General features: G+C 38.7%; 1 protein-coding gene across 21 annotated transcripts in view; it reads left to right on the top strand.

Moving 5' to 3' along the window:
* TENM3 (teneurin transmembrane protein 3) overlaps positions 1-23,682 on the top strand; it is a 2,657,329-nt gene that overhangs the window by 2,373,237 nt on the left and 260,410 nt on the right. For 18 of the 21 annotated variants that reach the window (XM_056560421.1, XM_056560526.1, XM_056560513.1 and 15 more), the window contains one exon: positions 3,693-3,791. The exons of the other annotated variants lie outside the window; for them this stretch is intronic. In XM_056560421.1, the coding sequence (XP_056416396.1) occupies positions 3,693-3,791 (99 nt within the window). The remainder of the gene's footprint in view (positions 1-3,692; positions 3,792-23,682) is intronic. 21 annotated transcript variants of the gene reach the window in all.

The raw sequence follows: 23,682 nt of genomic DNA, 5'->3' as shown, positions 1-23,682 counted from the left end.
ATACACTGTATGCTTTGTCATTCAGTTTTATTCGCTGGGCACTCTTCAGGCACCTGCAGAGGTAAATGGCAATGCTAAATTGATTGCTGGTTACACTGACAACATTTGCTCTGCGCCCAGTGAATGGAACTTAGCAGCAAGGCGTACACCAGACCCTTTTTGACAAGAATTACTTCTCCTGTAAAGTGCCAAATTGGGAATCAAATCCAAATCGAATTTGACAGCTGATTTGAAGAAATCCTCCAAAATCCAATTTTAAGAGATTTGTTCATCTGTATAAAAAAAAAAAAAAAAAAAAAAAAAAATCACAGCAATTATTCCCCTGTTGGCTTTATTCCAAAATCATGAACTTCATTATGGTCTTCTGTAATACCTCATGACCTTCACTATGACTCTTATTGCTACTGTTTTACTGTTGAATATTATCAAAAAGACAGAACATAACTGTATTTTTCTGGGGCATCCTAAGAAAGTAAATTCTAAATTCACTTTAAAATCTGTATGCAAGTACAGTTAAAGTGCCTAGGTGTTCCCTAGTGGTAGCTGTAGACAGATCAAATGTTAGCATTTTCACTCAATGAAAAATTGTTTAAAATAATTATATTAGAATTTTGGACCTAAAAAGTATCAAATAGTGAAACTATACATATGTATATATATATATATATATATATATATATATATATATATATATATATATATATATATATATATATAACTCAATAATGTGTATGTATGTATGTGTGTATGTATGTTCCAGCATTATGTCCAAACGGCTAAAGATATTAACATAAAACTTGGCACACATGTTACTTATATGTCAACAACAAACATAGGATAGGTGATTTTTCCCTTATTCACCCCCATTTTCCAGGGTTGGGGTTTTTGTTTAAAGTGCCATACAAGTCTATGGGAAATATATGTTACTGCATAACTTCCAAACAGCTGGAGATATTTCGATAATACTTGGTCACATGTTACTTATATGTCCACTAAAAATATAGGATAGTTAATTTAACCCTTAACTACCCCCATTTGTGAGGGTCTGGGTTTTTGTTTAAAGTCCCATGCAAATCAATTGGAAATGTATATTCCCACATAACGTCCATACGGCTGGAGATATTTCAATAATACTTGGTACACATATTATGGGTCAGGATAGGAGGTCGAGATATGAGGTCGGGATATGAGGATGGCATATGAGGTTGGGATATGAGGTCTGGATATGAGGTCGAGATAGGAGGACGGGAAATGAGATTGAGATAGGAGGTCGGAATATGAAGACGGGATATGAGGATGGGATATGAGGTCGGCATAGGAGGTCAGGATAGGAGGATGGGATTTGAGGATGGGTTATGAGGTCGAGATAGGAGGAAGGGATAGACGGTGAGGATATGAGGACTAAATATGAGGTTGAGATAGGAGGATGGGATATTAGGATGGGATAGGAGGACGAGATAGGAGGATGGGATATGAGTACGGGATATGAGGACAGGATAGGAGGTCAGGATATGAGGTCTAGATATGATGATGGGTTATGAGGATGGGATATGAGGTTGAGATATGAAGATGGGATATGGGGTTGGAATATGACAACAATATATGAGGACGGGATATGAAGTCAAAAGCTTCCTCCTTTGTTGATTTTCCTCCCCAACAAGGATTAGGAAGAAAAAAACGGGCAAAAAAAAAAAATTATGTGAATATTCTAAAGTGTCCTATAGTCACTTCAGATTGAAGAAATAAAACATCCAGTATTATACTGTAGATACAGTCAACAACGGACATAAAATAATAAAGTTATGATGTTATGTATAACGCAGGAGTCAAGGTCTGTCCCTGGAAATTGGTTAAAGGGATTGGATGTGAAGATTATTCTATACATCTAGGTTATTTTATAGTTATTCTATACATTGTACTGTTAACTTCAAAACATCAGTATCCCACATGCTATTGGAAATTGGTCTTCAATGTTACTTTTTTGTTGTATTCTAAGTATACAGACTTCTATAAGATTAGGAAGTTGGAACCATTTAAATATTGCATGAAAAGCAATGCATGCAAGTTTTAAAGCCCTGTTCCAAAAATCCCCCAAACAAGCAATGTTCTTTGAAAAACATTACAGCAAGGATATCATATGCTATGCACACTTTTTTGTTTTAAAGTTAAACCCATACTCATGTCTTATTCTTATGAAGTATTTCATAAGAGAGGATTCTGCGCCAAACATATGTGCAAAATATGAAAAACATCAGATTTTATTGAACATTCACTCATCATTTCTTATTGATCTTTTCCTTTCCCCATCAAATTGTGATTGGCAAAATGATGAATCTGCATTACTACGCTTGTCAGTGCACATACCGGTGCTCCTCCTGTTCTTTGGTTTCTCTGGTCTCAAGCCTTTGAAGTGTAAACTCTAATAAAAGCAGAATGAGCTAACTTTGTACCAATGTTATAGTAGGTCAAGTTGACATGACTGTGATAATTTTATTTTTTCTTGCGTTATGTTTAGATTTTGCGTGCATGTGCGCCCACATTCGGGTACACTAGTATACACACAATATGTTATCATACTAAAAGACTAAGGACTGGTCAAGTAAAAAGCATTGAAACATTGATTATTTTTTTAATACGGCACCTGTCAACGGGTGAGGAGATATATTGGGCAGAAAAGGAATAGTTGGTTCTTCAACTTGATGGGTTAGAAGGATAAACAATGAGCAAGTGTAAGGATTTGAGAGACTTTACTATAGATCAAATTGTGATGGCTTGATGACTTGGCTAGATAATCTCTAAAATGTCAGATCTTGTGGGGTTCTCCAGTCTATTTAAAAAACCTATTTTATAATATTAATACAGTATTTCCACTTAGTTGGAAAGTCCATAAGCTTTTGGGGGGCTTTGGTTCTTTCTTTTTTTACTCTATCCATTGTGCATCTCACACAAACTCTATGGGCAGTTCAGGACAGTATTGTCCAAAATACCTATGTATGGATCATATTTAAGACATTTCTTTCTACATGTAAATTCCTGATGAGGATGCACTTATCTGAAATAAAAAAAAGTCCTTTTAAGACAAGCAGATGACTGCCCAATATAAGCGTTGACATAGGAGATCGGTATTTGGTAAATTGTCCAAGGCCAGACAAATGACAGCTGAATTGTTCATGTTCAGTTATTATACCGTAGACCAATGTTTCCCAACAATTGTGCTACCAGCTGTTACAAAGTTGCAATAAATATTTTAAAAAGCTTGTTTGGCAGTAATAAAAGATAATAATTGATGCAGCTTGATAAAATACATACGTTTTAAGGAGCCAATTGAGATGCTCACTGACTTAGTAATCATAGTAATTCTCAAGAGATTCTTGTTGGCCTATCATAATGCATTAAAGCTGGATTAACACTAAATAGAATCTGCAGGTATTTTAGCACTGATATTTGTGTTTTAGAATAACTTTATTTACCAGCCCTTCTTCTACATGATGAAATGTAACTTTAGTGTTTTGCATAAAAATAATGGGCATTTCCTATTTTTTGTATTCAAATTTGATAATTTTTCATACTGATCCCATTAATTCTTCTTCATATAATCACAGCCAATGAGGAATGTATTGTATCTTGACTTAACTATTATTTTTGTGTGTTTTTTCTTGACATATTTTAATGTTAACAATTTTTTTTTATAGAAAAATAGCAAATCACTCAGTTCTTGAAAATGGGCATGACAACCTTATAGAGATGGCTGTGTTTCCACCACCTTGCCATGATGGCGACTATGGGGATGGGTATGTGTCTCTATATGTTCCCTTGCTGCTCCACCAATGCATAATTGTAAATGCCAGTAACCAGAGCTGACATTTACAATCTGACAGACAAACCAACATTTTGTCCCATTGACACCCTAACCCATTGTCTCTCCATGGTTCCAAATTTTTCCATGTTTACATATTTTGTTAACAACCACTTCCAAAAGACTACTTTATTTTTTTTTTAAATGTTTATGTTTTAATTACAAAAACAACAGTTAAAAATCAAGTAATAGCTGTCTAAACATTTTTTTATCATAGTCCTTGGTTTATGTTGTTTTTACTGTTTGTTACTATATTACAGCCTGTAAATGTAGAATCAGCAACATCCATGTTATTGGAAGCTCGGGACTCAATGTTCTTTTAGAAGGTAGACTTAGTTTATGCACATGATCACTACCCTCATTGAGTAAGTTAATAAAGGGGTTTAATTAAAAAAAAAAAGCTTAGAACATGGCAAACTGACTCCTTACAATCCTTGTCTGACCACAGTGCTCTCTGCTGACTTCTCTGTCTGTGTCAGGAACTGTCCAGAGCAGGATAGGTTTGCTATGGGGATTTGCTCCTGCTCTGGACAGTTTCTGACATGGACAAAGGTGTCAGCAGAGAGCACTGTGGTCAGGACTGAAAATAATTATACAACTTCCTCTGGAGCATACAGCAGCTGTATAAGTACTGGAAGGATTAAGACTTTTATATAGGAGTAATTTACAAATCTGTTTAACTTTCTGGCACCAGTTGATTTAAAAGAATAAATAAATAAATAATGTTTCTCACCGGAGAACCCCATTAAATTATAGAGATCTTATAAATTTGACATACACTTATAAAAAACTATAAAATCACAAGAAAATATGTAAAATAAATGCCAGGTGCAATATAAATTTGGTGGACATTTTATCAAAAGAGTGTATAATTTTATGGTACAATAGGGAACATTATAGGCATCCCCATTTTTTTTATTTTAAATCTACTCGAGAATACAGACTTTAAACATATATATATATATATATATATATATATATATATATATATATATATATGTATATCCTGTATACCAGAGCATAATTTAGCTATCCCGTCAAAATAACAGGTGTCTTAAATTTGGTGATATTGCTCTCAGAGGTTGAAGGGGTGGGGGGGTCAGCATGTCAGTGCTCAGACCATATGCAGTACACTGCATGAAATTAATCTGCATGGCTGTCATACTAAAAGGAAGCCTCTTCTAAGGATGATGCACAAAAAAGCCCACAAACAGTTTGCTGAATAATAGCAGGCTAAGGACATGGATTATTAGAACCATGTCATGTGGTCCGATGATACCAAGATAAACTTATTTGGTTCAAATGGTGCCAAGCATGTCTGGTGGCAACTAGAGATGGGCAAATTGAAGCTTACAAAGTCTAATTTGTTCCAAATTTCATGAAAAATTTGATTCTGAACGAATCCGAAAGTCCTCGTGCTTCATGCTAACGAATCGCATCATTCACTCCATTTTGTACGGGCTGGGGGCTAAAATGGCGCATACACGTGTGAGGACATGGGGCAAGGAAGTCTGGGAAGGCGGGTAGGCGGGATCACCCTAAATCACATGGCGGCATGCACCCTGTCAGCAGCCAGCCAGCCCTGTGATGTCACAGCCTTATATATTCGGCACCGTTACTGACAAAACAGATCTTTACAGCGGCGAATACATTCACCTCAAGCCCGCATTCATTCTGGCTAGAGAGAGAGCAGACACTGTGTGGTCACTAATCAGCGTTACTGACAATACAGATCAGCACAGAGGAAATCCATTGACCTCAAGCACGCATCATTGCATCACAGGCAGGGAGAGTTTAGAAGTCATTTCATAGTCTACCAATTGTGATCATCACAGGAAGCACTCCCCATTCGAAGACTACAAGCCATATGGTCTACCGACTATGCTGCCACATCCAGACTCTGTCATAGTGCTGCTCTGCGGCAGAGATTCTAATAGTGATGCCTGCAATCTGCATGTCATACTGAATAACAGTATTATTTCACCACATCAGCACACTCCCTATGCGTGTTACAGCAAGGCAAAGTGTTCTACAACCCTATTGAGGCTCTCTGTAGTCCTGAAATAGCCGTTTTTAATAGCAATTTGCCGCAAATATATTCGGATCCAACCACATTGTTTTCAGAAAATTAGCAAATCGTCCGAATCAAATTTTTGAAAAATTTGCCCATCTCTAGTCGCAACATCATGGAGGAGTAGAAGAGGACTCCAATGGCAACCTGGGAAGCTCTGGTGATTTCTATGCCCAAGAGACTTAAGGCACTGCTGGAAAATGATGGTGGCCATACAAAATATTGACACTTTGTGCCCAATTTGGACATTCCCACTTAGGGGTGTACTGACTTATGATGCCAAGCTTAAGACAGCTTTTTGCCGTGTGTTGAGTTAGTTGTTATTTTGAGGGGACACAGCATCACAACATTAACCCCTTAAGGACCCAGGGTTTTTCCGTTTTTGCATTTTTGTTTTTTCCTCCTTACTTTAAAAAAAATCATAACTCTTTCAATTTTGCACCAAAAAATCCATATGATGTCTTATTTTTTGCGCCACCAATTCTAATTTGTAATGACATCAGTCATTCTACCCAAAAATCTATGGCGAAACAGAAAGAAAAAATAATTGTGTGACAAAATTGAAAAAAAAACTGTTTTGTAACTTTTAAGGGCTTTCGTTTCTACACAGTAAATTTTTTCGGTAAAAATGACACCTTCTCTTTATTCTGAAGTTCCATACAATTAAAATTATACCCTACTTATGTAGGTTTGATTTTGTCGTACTTCTGGAAAAAAATCATAACTACATGCAGGAAAATGTATACGTTTAAAATTGTCATTTTCTGACTCATATAACTTTTTTTTTCGCGTATGGGGCGGTATGAGGGCACATTTTTTGCGCAGTGATCTGAAGTTTTTAGCGGTACCATTTTTGTATTGATTGGACTTTTTGATCGCTTTTTATTAATTTTTTCATGATATAAAAAGTGACCAAAAATACCCTATTTTGGACTTTGGATTTTTTTTTTGCGCGTACGCCATTGACCGTGGGGTTTCATTAATGATATATTTTTATAATTCAGACATTTCCGCACGTCGCGATACCACATATGTTATTTTCTTTTTGTTTACACAGTTTTTTTTTTCATGGAAAAAGGGGGTGATTCAAACTTTTATTAGGGAAGGGGTTAAATGATCCTTATTCACTTTTTTTTTTCCACTTTTTTTTTGCAGTGTTATAGCTCCCATAGGGGGTTATAACACTGCACACACTGATCTTTTACATCATTCAATGGTTTCTCATAGGAAACCATTGATCGATGATTCTGCCGCTTGACTGCTCATGCCTGGATCTCAGGCACTGAGCAGTCATTCGGCGATCAGACAGCGAGGAGGCAGGTAGGGACCCTCCGGCTGTCCTGTAAGCTGTTCGGGATGCTGCAATTATGCCGATGCGATCCTGAACAGCTCCCTGAGCTACCGGCAATGTTTAAGTTTCACTTTAGACGCAGCGTCTAAAGTCGCATCTAAAGGGTTAATAGTGCTATAGAACGTGGCCCCGCATTATAGAACGGGAGCTGACTCATCATGTATGTCATGGGTCCTGTAGGGGTTAAACACTCTTATACAGGCTGTTGTCACATGAAAAGATAAAAAAAAAAAAACATTAAAAAAAATGTGAGGGGTGTACTTACTTATGTGAAATATATATATATATATATATATATATATATATATATATATATATATACATATATATATATATATATATATATATATATATTACAAATACAAAGCTTTTTTGTTTTGTTATATAGATAGATTATTTTTACGTTTTTAAACTTCTGTGTCTGAAACCAGTAGTATGTATAAATTGAAGATGTCTATATGACCAATGAAAAAAACATATCCTCGCATTTAGAAAGCATCAGGAGACATTGCAGCAAATCTACAGTAGAGCAGCATATAAACTAAATAAATAAAATATATAAATGGCTGTAAAAAAGCTTCTGACAGGACATTTTTATGGGAGAGAAAATGTGTTTATTAAAGTAGATTATCCCAGATTGAACCTTATAGCAGGATAGTAATAAGAATCCGGGCCTGAGCGTATTCCAGAGCTGCAGAAAATGTAATCAGGACGCCCGTGTGTTGTGCTGTAAACCTCCCTGCTTCCTGCTATATCTATTGACTTCTGATTGTCGGCCTATTATGTTTCATATACAGGAATCTTATTAACTATGGAAATATGCAGATTGGAGTTTATTATAGTTGTTTACAGCACAGAGCCACAGTCTCGAAATAGCTTTCGCCGAGCTTTGCATTTGTTGAAATGACTGTCAGGTGGTATTAATTCAGGTAACATAGCAATGAAATTTATCTTGTTTGTAAGCTTTTCATTTTCAAAATTACGCTGCCAGGGATCACCTCCCGGTGTGAAAGTTGTCCAAAGATAATAGCGCATCAGTTTGAGAACATAATAGATTTGAGAATACAAACCCAGGAACAGCGTGACAATGCTGTTTCTTTGCCTCCAGAACATACTGTGTCACAGCCAGAAGCATAACATATTTGTTCTGTTTTATTCTGTGTCACTTTTACTTTATTTACATGAAAGTTTAGTATGTTATAGGTAGAGATGAGCAAATTTTTTGAAAATTTTGATAATTCGCCAAATTTCCAAAAATAATTGCTTTTGGTCAGAATTTATTTTGCAGTGAATCGTTATTAAAAACGGCTATTTCTGGACTACAGAGAACCTCAATAGGGATGTAGAACACTTTGCCTTGCTGTAACATGCATAGGGTATGTGCTGGGTCAGTGATATAATACTGTTATTCAGTATGACATGCAGATTCTTTTGGAAATGTCCTTCATGCCATAAGAATGTAGTGACAAGAGTTACCTTCCATTCTGGACTTCTTTCCTGGCTTTTATGTATAGCAATTATTTATTTAAATGATATCAAATATTATTTAAAAATGTACAAGTCACTTTTCATAAATTATAAAATGTCTTTAAAGGGGTACTCCGGTGAAAACCTTTTTTCTTTTAAATCAACTGGTGGCAGAAAGTTAAACATATTTGTAAATTACTTCTATTAAAAAATCTCAATCCTTCCAGGACTTATTAGCTGCTGAATTCTACAGAGGAAATTCCTTTCTTTTTGGAACACTGATGACATCACGAGCACAGTGCTCTCTGCTGACATCTCTGTCCATTTTAGCAACCATGCATAGCAGATGCATAGCAGATGCTTAGCAGATGCTTAGCAGATGCATGCAGCATGGTGGCTCAGGGTTAGCACTGCTGCCTTGCAGTGCTGGGGACTTGGGTTCAAATCCCACTAAGGACAAAAATAAATAAAGCGTTATTATTATTATAACAACGTCAGCAGAGAGAACTGTCCTCGTGATGTCATCAGACAGCATTCCAAAAAGAAAATAATTTCCTCTGTAGTATTCAGCAGCTAATAAGTAAAGGAAGGATTAAGATTTTTTAATAGAAGTAATTTACAAATATGTTTAACTTTCTGCCACCAGTTGATTTAAAAGAAAAAAGGTTTTCACCCGAATACCCCTTTAAACAAAGTCTTCAAACTACAAGGCTCTTATAACAGCGATCTTATAAGTGCTAAACATTGTTACATGATGTGCATTACAGACAGAGCTGTAGCTAGCTCTTTTTGCTCCTGAGGCAAGAACAGAAAATAACACCGGTCTTATAAGTGCTAAACATGTTTACCTGGTTGGGAATCATTGCCTCAGTGTAATGTGTGCTGGACCCACTTGTGCCCCCTTACAACAGCGCACCTGAGGCTCACTCGCCTCATCAGAGCTACAGCCCTGATTACTGAACATACAAGTGCAAAAAACACAAACTTCAAAAAACACTAAAATCTGTGATAAAAGTGCTATCAAAAAAGAGGTAGTATCATATGTGACAAGGTCACCAAGGGTGGATTTAAAAGGGGGGCAGTTTAAGTTGTAGAAATTTCTGCAACAGTCCGCTCCATAAACCTGAGTGAGGGGACAATGCGCTCCAGTATTCTTAAAACAGTATTTGTCTACAACACCAGTAGGTGTGTACTTTTGGCTGGCCTTTCACAGTATCTAGGCCCTTAAGACATTAACAGGAACAAAATAGTACACCACTTAGATGTATGTATGTGGTATGCACTTATGAGAGAAGGACAATGCAGTCCAGTACGCTTAAAGCAGTATTTCTGTACAACACCAGCCGGTGTGTACTTTTGGATGGCCTTTCACAGTATCTAGGCCCTTGAGACTTTAACAGGAACAAAAGAGTACACCACTTAGATGTACATATGTGGTATGCACTTATGAGGGGAGGACAATGCACTCTAGTACGCTTAAAACTGTATTTCTGTACACTACCAGCGTGTGTACTTTTGGTTTGCTTTTCACAGTATCTAGGCCCTTGAGACTTTAACAGGAACAAAAGAGTACACACCAGTGCTGCAGCACACAGTCACTGTGCACTACACACAAAATTGCCCTTTCTCTCTCAATCTCCCTCCCTTTCTATCAGTGCTTCTAGGCAGGATTTGGGCTTGAGGTGAATAGCTGCTGTTCTGTGCAACACACTGCCCTCTGTCCCTCTCTGTAATAGAACACTGTAGTGACTGGGAGGTGAATCACTGCTGTAAAAATAATTTTCTGTGCAACACATACTGCTGTCTGTCCCTCTCTATCTCTGCAATAAAAGGCTGAAGTGACTGGTCGCAAGATGGCTGCCGATTATATAGGGCTGTGACATCACAGGGGTGGCTGGCTGCTGGTAGGCTGCATGCTGCATGTGATTCAGGGTCATCCCGCCTACCCTTGTTCCCGCCTTCCCAGGATTCCTTGCCCCATGTCCTCACATGTGGATCTGCCATTTTAGATGCCCTGGAGCCTGGACCGCACTAAATGGAGTTTAATGAAACGATATTCGCATTCCTTGCGAATCAAATTTTTCCTGAAATTCGTAATGAATTCGGATTTGTCAGATTCAATTCGCTCATCTCTAGTTATGTTTGTGATATTAGTTTCCTATGGGGAATTATAGAACCACATATGATAAAATGTTTTACATTACAATAATTAGAAGTTGGAGAAGAATTTGATCCACTAAAGTCAACCTAAACATCTGGTTTCAGAGCCAAGAGTTCAACCTATAGGACAAGTTTTCCCAACTTGTGATTGGGTCAAAGATGACACATTGGGGAAATGTATCCTCAAGGTGCCTGGTGTTTTGGTGTCAGAAAGTTTTGCTCAAGCCCCATTTTTGGTAAAAATATTTAACTTTTTATAACTAGATTGCCAAGAGGGTGGAACTTAGAAGGAAGAGGGTGTGGTTTAGCAAATAGAGGTTTGGTTTTCCACAACTACTGGATATACGAAAACTCAAACCTGCAATCTGCACTGGTGTAGATTTTAGTTGCAGGAACACAGAGAAGCAACAGATGTGTGCCTCTTAAAGGGGTATTCCTGGATTTTTTTTTTCATTTGATTATGCTACAGGGGCTGTAAAGTTAGTGTAGTTCATAATACAGTGTCTATACCTGTCTCTAACGGCTGGTCTCGTATTCTCATGTGATCTTTGCTCTGGATGTTCATTTTTAACAGCATACAAAATTACTCCTGTCTCGGGTATTTACCAGGATTCAGTGCGGCAGAGACCTGACATCACTAGTCAGGTGATGACAGGGAGCATGTCTGCTTCAATGGGTGGAACAACTGTAGGCACCCTGATTAGAAAGCACTGACCTTTTTCATTAAATCTAGCTTGTTTGTTGTTCAATGGGTGGGGTGGCTGATGTGTGGGAGGTAGGAAAGTGGAATTCTGGGATTTGTAGTAAAAAAGAAAACTTCAAAATGAAAATTTGAGGTTCACAAAAAGAAAGCCACAGCTTTATGGTAATCTCACAACATAGCCATTTAACCCAAAGACAAGCACAGATGCTTCCTAAGCATGTCCAGTACTGTCTGGCAGGTAGGTGCTAAAATCACTTTATGGTGCATAACCCCTATAATAAATCTGACAAATCTAAAACAGAATTTTCATTTAGACCATTTTGAATACAGAGTGCTTCTCCCAGTTCATTTTAGCAATTGATAGTGGTCTGAATACCCAGATGTCAACTGATCAATACTTTTGACTTGTCTCCATAACATGTCAATGTATATAACATGCTTTTTTTTTTTTCAAATTCAAATTTTTATTAAATTTTAAAAGACATACATAAGAAAAACGACATCAAGAAAAAATGCACATCCCTCCACAACTCGTAACAATATCTGGGGGGCGACATATAAAATTTGGAAGAACCCGGGCAGGGGAGGCATCACATGAGTTAATTAACAACTTACTGGAGTGCACTCTTTTTTCATGACAATATGGGCCCATACACACTGGAGAATTTCTGAGTTCTGCTCAGAAATTTTGGTGCAGGTGTTTTTAATAAAATTCTGCTGTATCGTGCACATTGCAGATTTTCTGCAGCAGAAAATTAATGGGCCCTAACAGTTCCTCCAATGTTTCATAAATAATCTCCACATTGGTTTCTCAGCCTCAGTCAGAAGTTCTTGCTCTCTCATTTACGTCTATGAAAAGATTAATACTTTGGAATATCTTTAAGTAAAGAAAAAAAATGTGACTAAATCACTTCACCGTTGTCCATACATCTTCCTTCTGTTCTAGTCTCAGTTTTCCTCAGTTCCAGTTTATGCTGGTTTCTTTGTAAGACCCTAGATTCTTGAAGGGTCTTGTCAGCATATATTACTAAAACTTCTTTAGTTCATGACATGTCAAACCTAAAAGGAATGTTTATTTTCTATGACTCACTCTTACATAGTATTATTCATGTTAAACCGATCGCATAAATAATAGTTTCCTTGTTTGCTATGCTTGTAGAGATAACATGTTTTGACAAATGCTTAATCCGGTTGATTGAATGTCGCTACTAGAGAAAACCTCAGAGTGTTGTAATATAGTGAAATGATGGAAAGGACTATAAACGTAATGTGTACTCCTAAGGGGCAAGTTTATACAATGTAGTTGCAAGTTACAATAAGACCTTGTAAAAACTTTATATGTACGTGAACAGAATTTGTTTTCTGAAAATGACCCACATTTTACTTTAAACATAATTATACATACATTTCACAATTTTATATTTATAATTATTATTTCTGATAAAATAATCATCTTTTTTAAATAATAAAAAATAAAAAAACAATAATAATAATAATAATAATCCTAAAATCTTGCCGTTTTCACTCCATCCCCAAGTAGGTTGACCAGGGCTGTTGCAATGATTTTTTCCACCCTAGGCGAAAGCTAATTTCGCTGCCCCTTGACCCTGCCAATTGGCTCAGCCTTTTGACACGCCCTACTTTATCACTGGAGTGACACACTGTAGCAAATCTCCTCATGTAATCACCTTACTACTGGGGTGACACACAAACCCCCTCCTCGTGCGACGGTGGTTCTGGCTGGGCGGGTGCTCCAGATGGGCGACAGGTGCTTCAGTTGCTGGCTAGTTGCTAACTTCCTTGCAGCAGACAGAGCTGTGCCCCCATCAAGAGGGCGCTCTAGGCGGCTGCCTATTTTGCCTATAGGCAGCACCAGCCCTGAGGTTGACACTGCCTGTTCAGGGGAGATCACTCTTCCACAGTCATCACAGACATTCAATGAAAGGTAACATTTCTATGATAAAACTGGAAACAGATAACATAGGATCCACCATGAAAAATATGTGATAGTCATAAAATATGTGATAGTCATATTCAGTTATAGTACTTTTTTTTAAAGGGGGTGTGCTAAGTGTGTGGATAGGCTTTTTGTGCTCTTAACATCCTATTTTCAAAGGTTTAGCACCACTTTCTGCAGTTAATACCAAGTATACTTGATATTAAATGATGCGGTATTTGTGCTATTTGCGACAAATTTTCAAAAGACCAAACACACTTCTCAAAATGAGGCTCAGTTAACACTCTTTGAGGCGCAAAATGAAGAGCTTTAATAACACAAGTCTTTGAATATTCCCCCCAATGAGTAAGCTTCAGACTGCTGGTCCCATGTGGCTGCTGTAAATCATATCTCTAAATGCTGATAACAGCAGCTCAGGCAAGATGGCTGCCCCTATATCAATGTACAATTAAAAGAATGAAAAATCTACAGTCAAAAAAAATTAAAGTGAATAAGAAGAAAATATTATGAAACTGCATCTGGTTTCAAGTGGTAAAAAAATTTAGTTGATGTTTTCCTTTGAAAGAACAGCATGATGTACACTAGATACAAACTGTAAAACTTAGAATAAAAGTGCTTTATCTATACAAGTTTTATGACTAGGTTATTGCAAAAGTATGGCAGTATTCCTCTCTAATGCATATGATTATGTATAAAAAAAAAAACTCCTAAATTATTCAAATTGCCTTGAAAGTTCTTTATGTAACGTGTAAGAATACGCTTTTGGAAGAATTAGCTTTTTTTCCCATTGGGGATGCCTGTGGTCATTTTCAATGACAGGCATCTTCTTTGAGTTTATTTTGCCTGATAAATTCCTATTATGCTGATAGCTTTATTAAGAGGAAAAATATTTATCCAGGATTTCTGGATATTGAAAAGCATATGTGCAGATGGCTAGGTAGGCATTTAGTTATTTTCTTGTTCAAACATTTTTCTTCGATTGTGAATGTACTGGCCCGACTGCTTCTCTTCTCTGAACTCATCCTATCCCGTCAATCTGCTCATTGTGGAAGGGACCTGCATCACCATGAATGAGATAATGAGAATCTGTGCAGACGTGCGCTCTAGATAAAGTCAAGAGACGGAGCGCTCTCTTTGCTGCTGCTATTTAAAGAAGCCCTTGTATATATCTTGCAAGGTCCTTAGGAAAGCAAGCTGTTACCTTGTCAATTGGCCCTTATATTAAATAAACAAATTACAAGTGGAAAGAACAATAAGTGCTATTTTTTTTAGGATAAAGAATTACAAGCCTCTAACGGGTGGATTCTATTCAGAGCTCGGATGTTCTGTATATGTGTAAGATTTTATGAGCAGAAGCAGAAGTGCTGAAATCTCTCGTCTTCCTCCCCTTCCACTCAGTAATAAGCATTTATATGTTTTCCGCTGTGCTGAGGATGTAGTGGTTACACCCTTGTCATTAAATTGTTCCTCCTTCCCAAGCTATTACGAGGACCCAGAAACAGGAAGACTCAATCTATTAGGCCATGGTTGAGTGTAAAGTGGAAGAGAGGCTTTATGCTTATAAAATAAATTGGTTTTATAGTATAATGTAAGTACAGGGTTAAAGGCGCAATCATATATGGCAGAAGCCCATATTTAGCTTCTGTCCTGCCCAGGAATACTGTGTTTGGGGAAAAAAAAATACAGGAAAATAACATTCTTATATATGAAGCATGAAGGAGGATATAGTGATTCTTCCCTGTATCATTTTTATCAACTACAGACAGAAGTCACTTATCTAAGTAAATCTAAAGATATCATTGGAGGCTAAAGCAGAAAATGTTTGCTAAAAAGACACTGGGGGACATTTATCATTCAATATAGACGTTTTTTTCCGTCTATCCTTGGTGCTTGAATGTCGCAGTTATGTAAATTTAGCGACTTATATGCGACTTTTTGAATAGAAGTTTCCTAGCGTTTTGCGTAGCAGTACACTGTTTTCTGATTTAGACAACTCTGCACCCTTACTTATCATATGCAACATTTGTAATAAGTCGCAAAATATTGCGCTAACCCCGATTTCTAGGCACAAAAGTATGCATACCAAAACGTACAAAACCTCTCTACCCTGCGCAAAACAAACAAACATGCAAAGCCGTGGGGAATTCATTATCTAAGGTAGACACAGATGATAAATTACACTCTGCTAAGCAAAAAGTTAGAAGTAAAAAAGACCAGTAAAAAAAGAGTAGGGTACACTTTTAATGATAAATGTCTCCCACTGACCTTACAAGGATTGTGTGAGATTTGAAAAACTTAATAAACAGTGCCTCTTACTCATGGGCTGTCTGTTAATACAGCTCAGTCATATTCAATTAAATAGGGCTGAGTAGTGGTTTTCTACAGAAACCAATGACATCTGTCGACCATGGTGCTTGTTGTTCATTTGGGTTCAACACTGATGTCATAGCTAAGGGTGCCTGGAAATGTTAAGAAGCCCCAGAAAGAATGCATATAGTGCTGGCACCACACACATCCACTTTGCTTAATTCTTTGGGGGGGGGGGGGGATATTGGGGGTTGAGGGGCAATTTCCATTCATTCTCAGGATCCCCTGAGGTCACAGGCCACAGATCACCCTGTTATCTCCTTTCCTATGTATAAGAGGATTCCTTTTGAAGCTGGCAGTACCCCTTTAACCCTTCTGGGCCACAATTCAAATTCCATATCAGAGTTACACCTATCTATCATTGTGTCTTCTTCTGTAGTAGAGAGGCATTTAACCCCTCTCAGACATCAGGGTCCAAGTGCTCTTGCTATCTCTGCTACAACCCCCATGTGTTCCCCTCCCCCCACCAACAGAGGAAGACAGAAAGGAAGACCAGAAAAAGTCTGTCCACATGACCACTACTTTATCTTGTGCATGTCAAATTCTGAGCATTAAACTGTAAATGACGGTTTATGATAATGGGTAGAAAAGTAAGCATAGAAGATGATATGGGCCCAGAAGCTAGAAAAGCTAGACAACCATAAATAACTGTCCACCCTATGGAAAAAATTTTCAATGTTATTAGCCGTGTACAGTACTTAATATGTAATATGATAAGTTGACGATGACAATGAAGATGTGATGGGTTGACCAATTTCTGTCATCTCTTCAGTTGGAGAGAAACACTTTCTATGTATATTTTGCAGACAACACACGGATGATGTCTAGTAACCTAGTCATCTCTTTACACTAAAGAATATTTTTAAAAACTGTTTCTATCTTCCAAGAACATCATACAGTGTGAATGTTTGCTGAGGGTAACACCTTTGCTTCTATCGGACAGGTATAGTTATGTTTCTTATCTGTTCCTCAGATTGGAAGATAGAAATGTTTTCAGCTTGTCATGATAAAGTAGGAAAAAGAAGATGACCTTATTTTTTACAGTTAAACCTGACTGAGATCTCCTGTCACTTGCCTGTCTCTCCAATCTGTGTATACTTAGAAAGCTGGGCGAATGCTTGTTGAAAGAATTTGGAGAACAGCTGCACACCAACCTATCACAGGTAGCTGTAAAGTAAATAATGTCCCTTCACAAGTGACAGAATTTGATACAGGCAGGCATGGCTGTCATTTCATCTTTCACTTCAGCTTTCTAAAATTTCCAGAATCTGCTCGTGTAGAAGTTTCAGGCTGTGCATTTCATTTCCGTCTAATTGCCAAAAATATATTTTTTATACAGGACATAATATAAGTAAGTGCGATCTGTCTGCATATGCTGTACATTATCCCTCCATGCCGCACGTATGCCCATGTGCCCATTAGCCCACTGGCGATAGATATGAGAACCTGATAAATAAATAGTGAGGTGCCTGCTGTGCCGGCCTTCTGAGCCATCCTCAACTCCTTCCATCTGATTAATTAGCTACAAGATCACAAAATGCATGACATTGGGAATTAGCTGTGCCTGTGTCTGTAGGCTACGACGGTAGCCCCGCACTTCAAAGGCACGCTCCGCTTTTGTGGCCAACGATTTCTAGTAAACAGGAGCCTGTGTGATGGTGCTTGTACAATGATATGTGGAATAATTTATATTTTTGTGCTTCTGCTAGGTTAGGATTTTATCTCTTTCCTCTTTTGTTCCTCACATAAATATAAGTAACAGAGATGGATATTTAGCATTTACCAAAATCTCTGTGTTTTGTTAAATATTTCTATTAGAAGTTGGGCTATAAAGTAAAATACAGCTACAGGTATAACAATTCAGTGATCAATTTTATATATATATATATATATATATATATATATATATATATATATATATATATATATATATATATTGTTATATAATAATACCAATAATACAATCTAGTAATATTAAACTGCAACAAATATGACTTAGGCCATGTTAACACAATGTATTTTGGGCATTTTTCTTACCCTCAATACTATTATTTTACTGAGGAAAGACTGCTCAAAACTATTTGGTTCACAATACAAACATTTTATGACTGTATAATTATTTACCACCATTTATGACCAAAAAGCTGACTTTTTTTATTGGTTTATCCAGGCATTTAAAAAAAAAGTTCTTCATAAAAAAATGGACTGAAAGGAACCATTTCTTGTTTTTGTTAACTAGTTATTTTTTTAATTTCTGTATCCCCTTTAACTTTCTTTCTTACAAAAAAAACCTTAATATAATTTTGAATGAAAAAAAAAAGGACTGAACAGTTTATTGTGTGTCTGTGATATGTCAAGTGTTTTTTTTTAATGACCAGTATACTTTAAATAAAAAAAATTCTATATAAAAATCCATTCATTCAGTTAAAAGGATTATAAACTATGTCTGTTTTGTTCGAGAAGCTGCGCCCCTCATTTAAGAAGTCTGCTCTTGCAACTCTTGCCTTCTGAAATCAATGGGACTGAGTTGCAATATCAGACACAGCCCATAGACAAGAGTTATGCAGTTTCTGGAACAAAAGCAGGCCCTTCATACTAAAGTTGGCCAAGTGTGTGGAACTCGCATCTAAGTTGTATGGTGGCTTACTGACACAGATGTTGTGAATCAAAAGAATCAGACATGGTAGATTTTAACAGGCCTATCCTTTTGTTCATGGAGAGATAAACCACCACTAGACAAGGCAACGGGTAGTGGCATTCTTACCTCTTTTCAATCAGAACGCGTAGAGTCGAGCATGCATGTGGGGATGGGGAGAGATGGTCATCAACTGAAGAAGCATTGACCACAACACAGAGAAAGTTTCATTAAGCACTGCCTCAGTTAAATAGTCCATACGGAGTTCACTTGCAGCATTCCACCCAAATCGTGTACAAACTCAGCTTGCACAGTGGTGCTCCACTCACATGCAGAAGATAGACTTGGTAAAATCACAGTCCAAACAAAAGACCCAAGTGGCACTCACCAAACTTGTGCTATGTTTACTTTCATCCTGTATGTCCTGGTGTTAAAAATAAACATAGAGCAAGCTTGGTCAGTGCCACTCATGTTTTTTCTTTGAATTTTGACTCTTATAGAAGCATTTAGTTGATAGCTATGTGAAATGTATGGCTAGCTTAATTATGGATAACTTCTTTTAAAGGGGTACTCCAGGGAAGTTAAGAAAAATAAAAATGCCCCAAAGCCACCACAATACCTGTTCTGTGTCCCCTGTAGTTATCCATGTGGTTTTGGCAACTCCTTTGGCCCCTAATGTCTCCTAAATACTTTTTTTGTGTTTGTAGCAGAGACTACAACTCCCAGAAGTCAGTGCAGCTCTGTGTAATGGCTGCCAGCCAACTGCTTTCACTGTCTGTGTGCATGCTTACACTTCAGCTCACACACACTGTACATGTCTTTTCTTTCAGACTATCGTTCTCCTAGCAATAAATCATGCTGTGTTCTGAATGGCAGTAGTCAGTGATTAGATCTCCAGCAGGAAAAACACCAGCTATGTGCTCAGTTGTGACTGAGAATCTTCACTGCTTTTCTCTCACGGCTCACAAGCTCTTCACACAGGGAGGGGAGGTGGAGGGAAAGTGTGGCTGTACAGCCAGAGCTCTAGACCAGACAGAAATCATCACATGGTGTTGTCCTGAAGGGTGGGGGCTAGTCTCAGTGAGGAGTTTACACCAAGACATGGTGGATTTGAGAATTACGTTTTTCTCTCACTCCCTGCACTAGCTAATGAATGATATTAAGACAAATACATAAGTTGGTAAGAGGGTAAGTATGGGCTATGGGTTTAGTTCCCTGGAGTACCCCTTTAAGATTGAAGTTTTTTTGGTACAAGAATTGGATACATTAAATATATGTAATACTTTAAATGAGCCCTAGCATCCAGTTAACGTATAATTTACTTGTTTCCCAGTGTACTGACATCAGATTGATCTTATTGAGTGAGATCCCAATTAGTTTCTATCACCATGGATAAACAAATATTTGTCTCTGCTATGGCTTGTTCATTTGTAAAGGCATCATTAGATTTGCACACAATACCTTATTCCGTAGCAATTATTTGCCCTCCTTGGCAGTAACACTGTTAAGAACAAGTCTTTTATAGGAACTCCTGCTTCTCATCTACTGTATTGCTTTATAAATAAGAGATGCAGACATATTCAATGCTAAGTTATCCTGGCAAGTTGATAAGTCACCTGTTAGTAAAGGGCTAATAACTATGTAAATCCACCTGTCGCTTCCCAGTAATTATGATTGCAGGTGTTGTGTCGGAAACAAGGCTTTAATACATTTCACGAGGTTCCTTCTCCATAGCCCTGCTCTCAACCTCTCTCAACAGGCTTCATCAAACCTGACACATCTGTAATAACATCAGTGGTAATTTGAAAATCATCTTAGCTTAAGGGCTTCCAAACACATGGGATGTAAGTAGCCAAATGATGTGGGGCTGAAAGCAGTGAAAAATGGTTGACATGTTGTCAAACAAATTGACAAGATCTTAAGTATTATCCTTGAAAGTGTGTGAATATAGAGATAAATGGGATTCTTTTGGGTCGTGATTTAGCAAAATGTTAGAAAATGCATTTCCCTGTTTGAATAGACAAATAACATTTGTAATAGTGGTTCTTTAACTTGCAGAGACTTACTTTCCTAACCAAGGGACTACTAAGTAAAATCAAGTATAGTTACCGTATTTATCGGCGTATAACACGCACTTTTTAGGCCAAATTTTTTAGCCTAAAGTCTGTGTGAGTGTTATACGCCGATACACCCCCAGGAAAGGCAGGGGGAGAGAGGCCGTCGCTGCCCGCTTGTCTCCCCCTACCTTTCCTGGGGTCTAGAGCGCTGCTGTCGGCCCTTTTCACCCCCTGGTTATCGGCGCCGCTGCCCGTTCTGTCCCCCTGACTATTGGTGCCGGCGCCGATAGCCAGGGAGAGAGAAGCGGCGCCGACAGCCAGGGGGAGAGAAGGGGCAGCGGCACCCATTGCCGGCGCCGCTGCCCCGTTGCCTCCCCCCATCCCCGGTGGCATAATTACCTGAGTCCGGTCCACGCTGCTCCGCTGCTCCAGGCCTCCGTCGTGCGTCCCCGGCGTCATTGCTATGCACGGCGCAGCGCATGACGTCAGAGCGCCGCGCCGTTCAGCGCATAGCAATGACGCCGGGGACGCACGACGGAGGCCTGGAGCAGCGGAGCAGCGCGGACCGGACTGAGGTAATTATGCCACCGGGGATGGGGGGAGGCAACGGGGCAGCGCGCCGGCAATGGGTGCCGCTGCCCCTTCTCTCCCCCTGGCTGTCGGCGCCGCTTCTCTCTCCTTGGCTATCGGCGCCGGCACCGATAGTCAGGGGGACAGAACGGGCAGCGGCGCCGATAACCAGGGGGTGAAAAGGGCTGACAGCAGCGCTCTAGACCCCAGGAAAGGCAGGGGGAGAGAAGCGGGCAGCGACGGCCTCTCTCCCCCTGCCTTTCCTGGGGCTGTATCGGGGTATACACGCGCACACACGCACCCTCATTTTTTCATGGATATTTGGGTAAAAAACTTTTTTTACCCAAATATCCGTGGTAAAATGAGGGTGCGTGTTATAGGCCGGTGCGTGGTATACCCCGATAAATACGGTATGTTGCACATTTAGATGTGTCCACCCTTGCCTTTCTTTAGATTTAAAGACTACAGATTCTTATAATACAAATTCTATACAACATTGCAACATGCTAGCAATGCCCTCGGAAGGGGTCAGTTGACATCAAAACCACATGCAGATACACATAGACAAACCTAGACAAAAAAAATCTCCCAATCTCCCAACACAGAATTGTTATTTTTTTTTTTTCCAGCTAGATTTTTAAAGGGGCACTCCGGTGGAAACATTTTTTTTTAAATCAACTGGTGCCAGAAAGTTAAACAGATTTGTAAATTACTTCTATTAAAAAAATCTTTATCCTACCAGTACTTTTTAGCAGCTGTATGATACAGAGGAAATTCTTTGCTTTTTGAATTTCTTTTTTGTCTTGTCCACAGTGCTCTCTGCTGACACCTGGTGCTCATATCAGGAACTGTCCAGAGCAGGAGAAAATCCTCATAGCAAACCTTTGCTGCTCTGAACAGTTCCTGACATGGACAGAGGTGTCAGCAAAGAGCAATGTGGACAAGACAAAAAATAAATTCAAAAAGCAAATAATTTCCTCTGTAACATACAGCTGCTAATAAGTACTGGAAGAATAAAGAGTTTTTAATAGAAGTAATTTACAAATCTGTTTAACTTTCTGGCACCAGTTCAGTTAAAAAAAAAGTTTTCCACCAGAGTTCCACTTTAAAGTAAAGGTAAGGAAGGACATATCTGTATAGTCTATAGATTAGTGACACTATAGAAACTAAAGTTTAGTGACTCTCCAGCTGTGAGATATTGGGGCATGTTAAACGTTCCAGTCTTCCAACTGCCAGAGGTCTATATGTTACACAGTATATATGTTCCAGGAATAGATACCTTCCTGAAAAAATTAGTCTATTTAGCATCAACCGTCAAGCTTTTATTGGTCCAAACAGTAACACATTTTGCTTCTTCATCAAACTTTAGGAGAAATGTCCTTTAGTCTGTCCTTAAGTCTGAGGAATAAGCACCCTGAATGCCCTGAAACTTGTTTCTGTATAGACCGATTAAAAGCTTGAAGGTATCTATTTCAGAAATACATTTCTAATTTTCCAGCACAGTCTATTGAGTAGTAGTGCTAGATATTCAGCTGCACAAAAAGAAAAATAGCCAGCACAAGTACCTAATACACGGGTGCAAGCTGCTGTGGCAAATACAGAGTGTACAAAAAACAAAAAGAAAGAAAGGTTGAAGCAACAATCTTGGTCAAAAAATGGAGGCTCTTAGTGCACTTTTTGATGAAAACATGTCCCCCATCCACCACATGGAGGTGGCCTCATTTTGGATGGAACTTGCAACTTCGGATACAACTTTTCTTTGTTTTAGATACTCAGCTGCATCTTTTTTGGTATGCAAGTTTTTAAATGGTACTCTGCCCCTAGACATCTTATCCCCTATCGAAAGGATAGGGGATAAGATGTCAGATCACTGGGGTCCCGCTGCTGGGGACCCCCGGGATCTCGGCTGCAGGACCCACCTGTTGCAGCTTCCGGCAGCGCTGGAGGCTTTCATCCTAACACCTCCTGACCACGGTGACATGAGATCGTGACATCACGACTCCGCCCTCATGTGATGTCATGCCCGCCCCCTCAATACAAGTCTATGGGAGGGGGCGTGGCCACCCTCCCATAGACTTGCATTGAGGGGCGGGGTGTGACGTCACACAGGGCGGAGTCGTGACGTCACGATCTCACGTCACCGTGGTTGGGAGCCGAAGCCTCCAGCGTTTCCTGAAGCTGCAACAGGTGGGTCCTGCAGCCGAGATCCCGGGGGTCCTGCAATCTGACATCTTATCCCCTATCCTTTGAATAGGGGATAAGATGTCTAGGGGAGAAGTACCCCTTTAATTATTCTGAGTCCTATTGTTGTGTTTTTTTTTCTGTTTTTGCACATGTTTTTCATAACCTTTTTAGGGAAATATAAGGAGTTTTCAAATTGTAGTTGTAGAATTGTACTAAGTCTGGCATACAAACCTCCCCCCCCCCCCCCCCCCCCCCCAAAACTAAAAGTAAGTAGATCTCAAAATCTCAGACAATGGAAGTTTTG

This window comes from Hyla sarda, chromosome 1 (assembly GCF_029499605.1).
Source record: "Hyla sarda isolate aHylSar1 chromosome 1, aHylSar1.hap1, whole genome shotgun sequence".
In the NCBI taxonomy this organism is placed as follows: domain Eukaryota; kingdom Metazoa; phylum Chordata; class Amphibia; order Anura; family Hylidae; genus Hyla; species Hyla sarda.
Note: the sequence above shows the minus strand (reverse complement) of the source record. Positions and strands in the feature narration are given on the sequence as shown.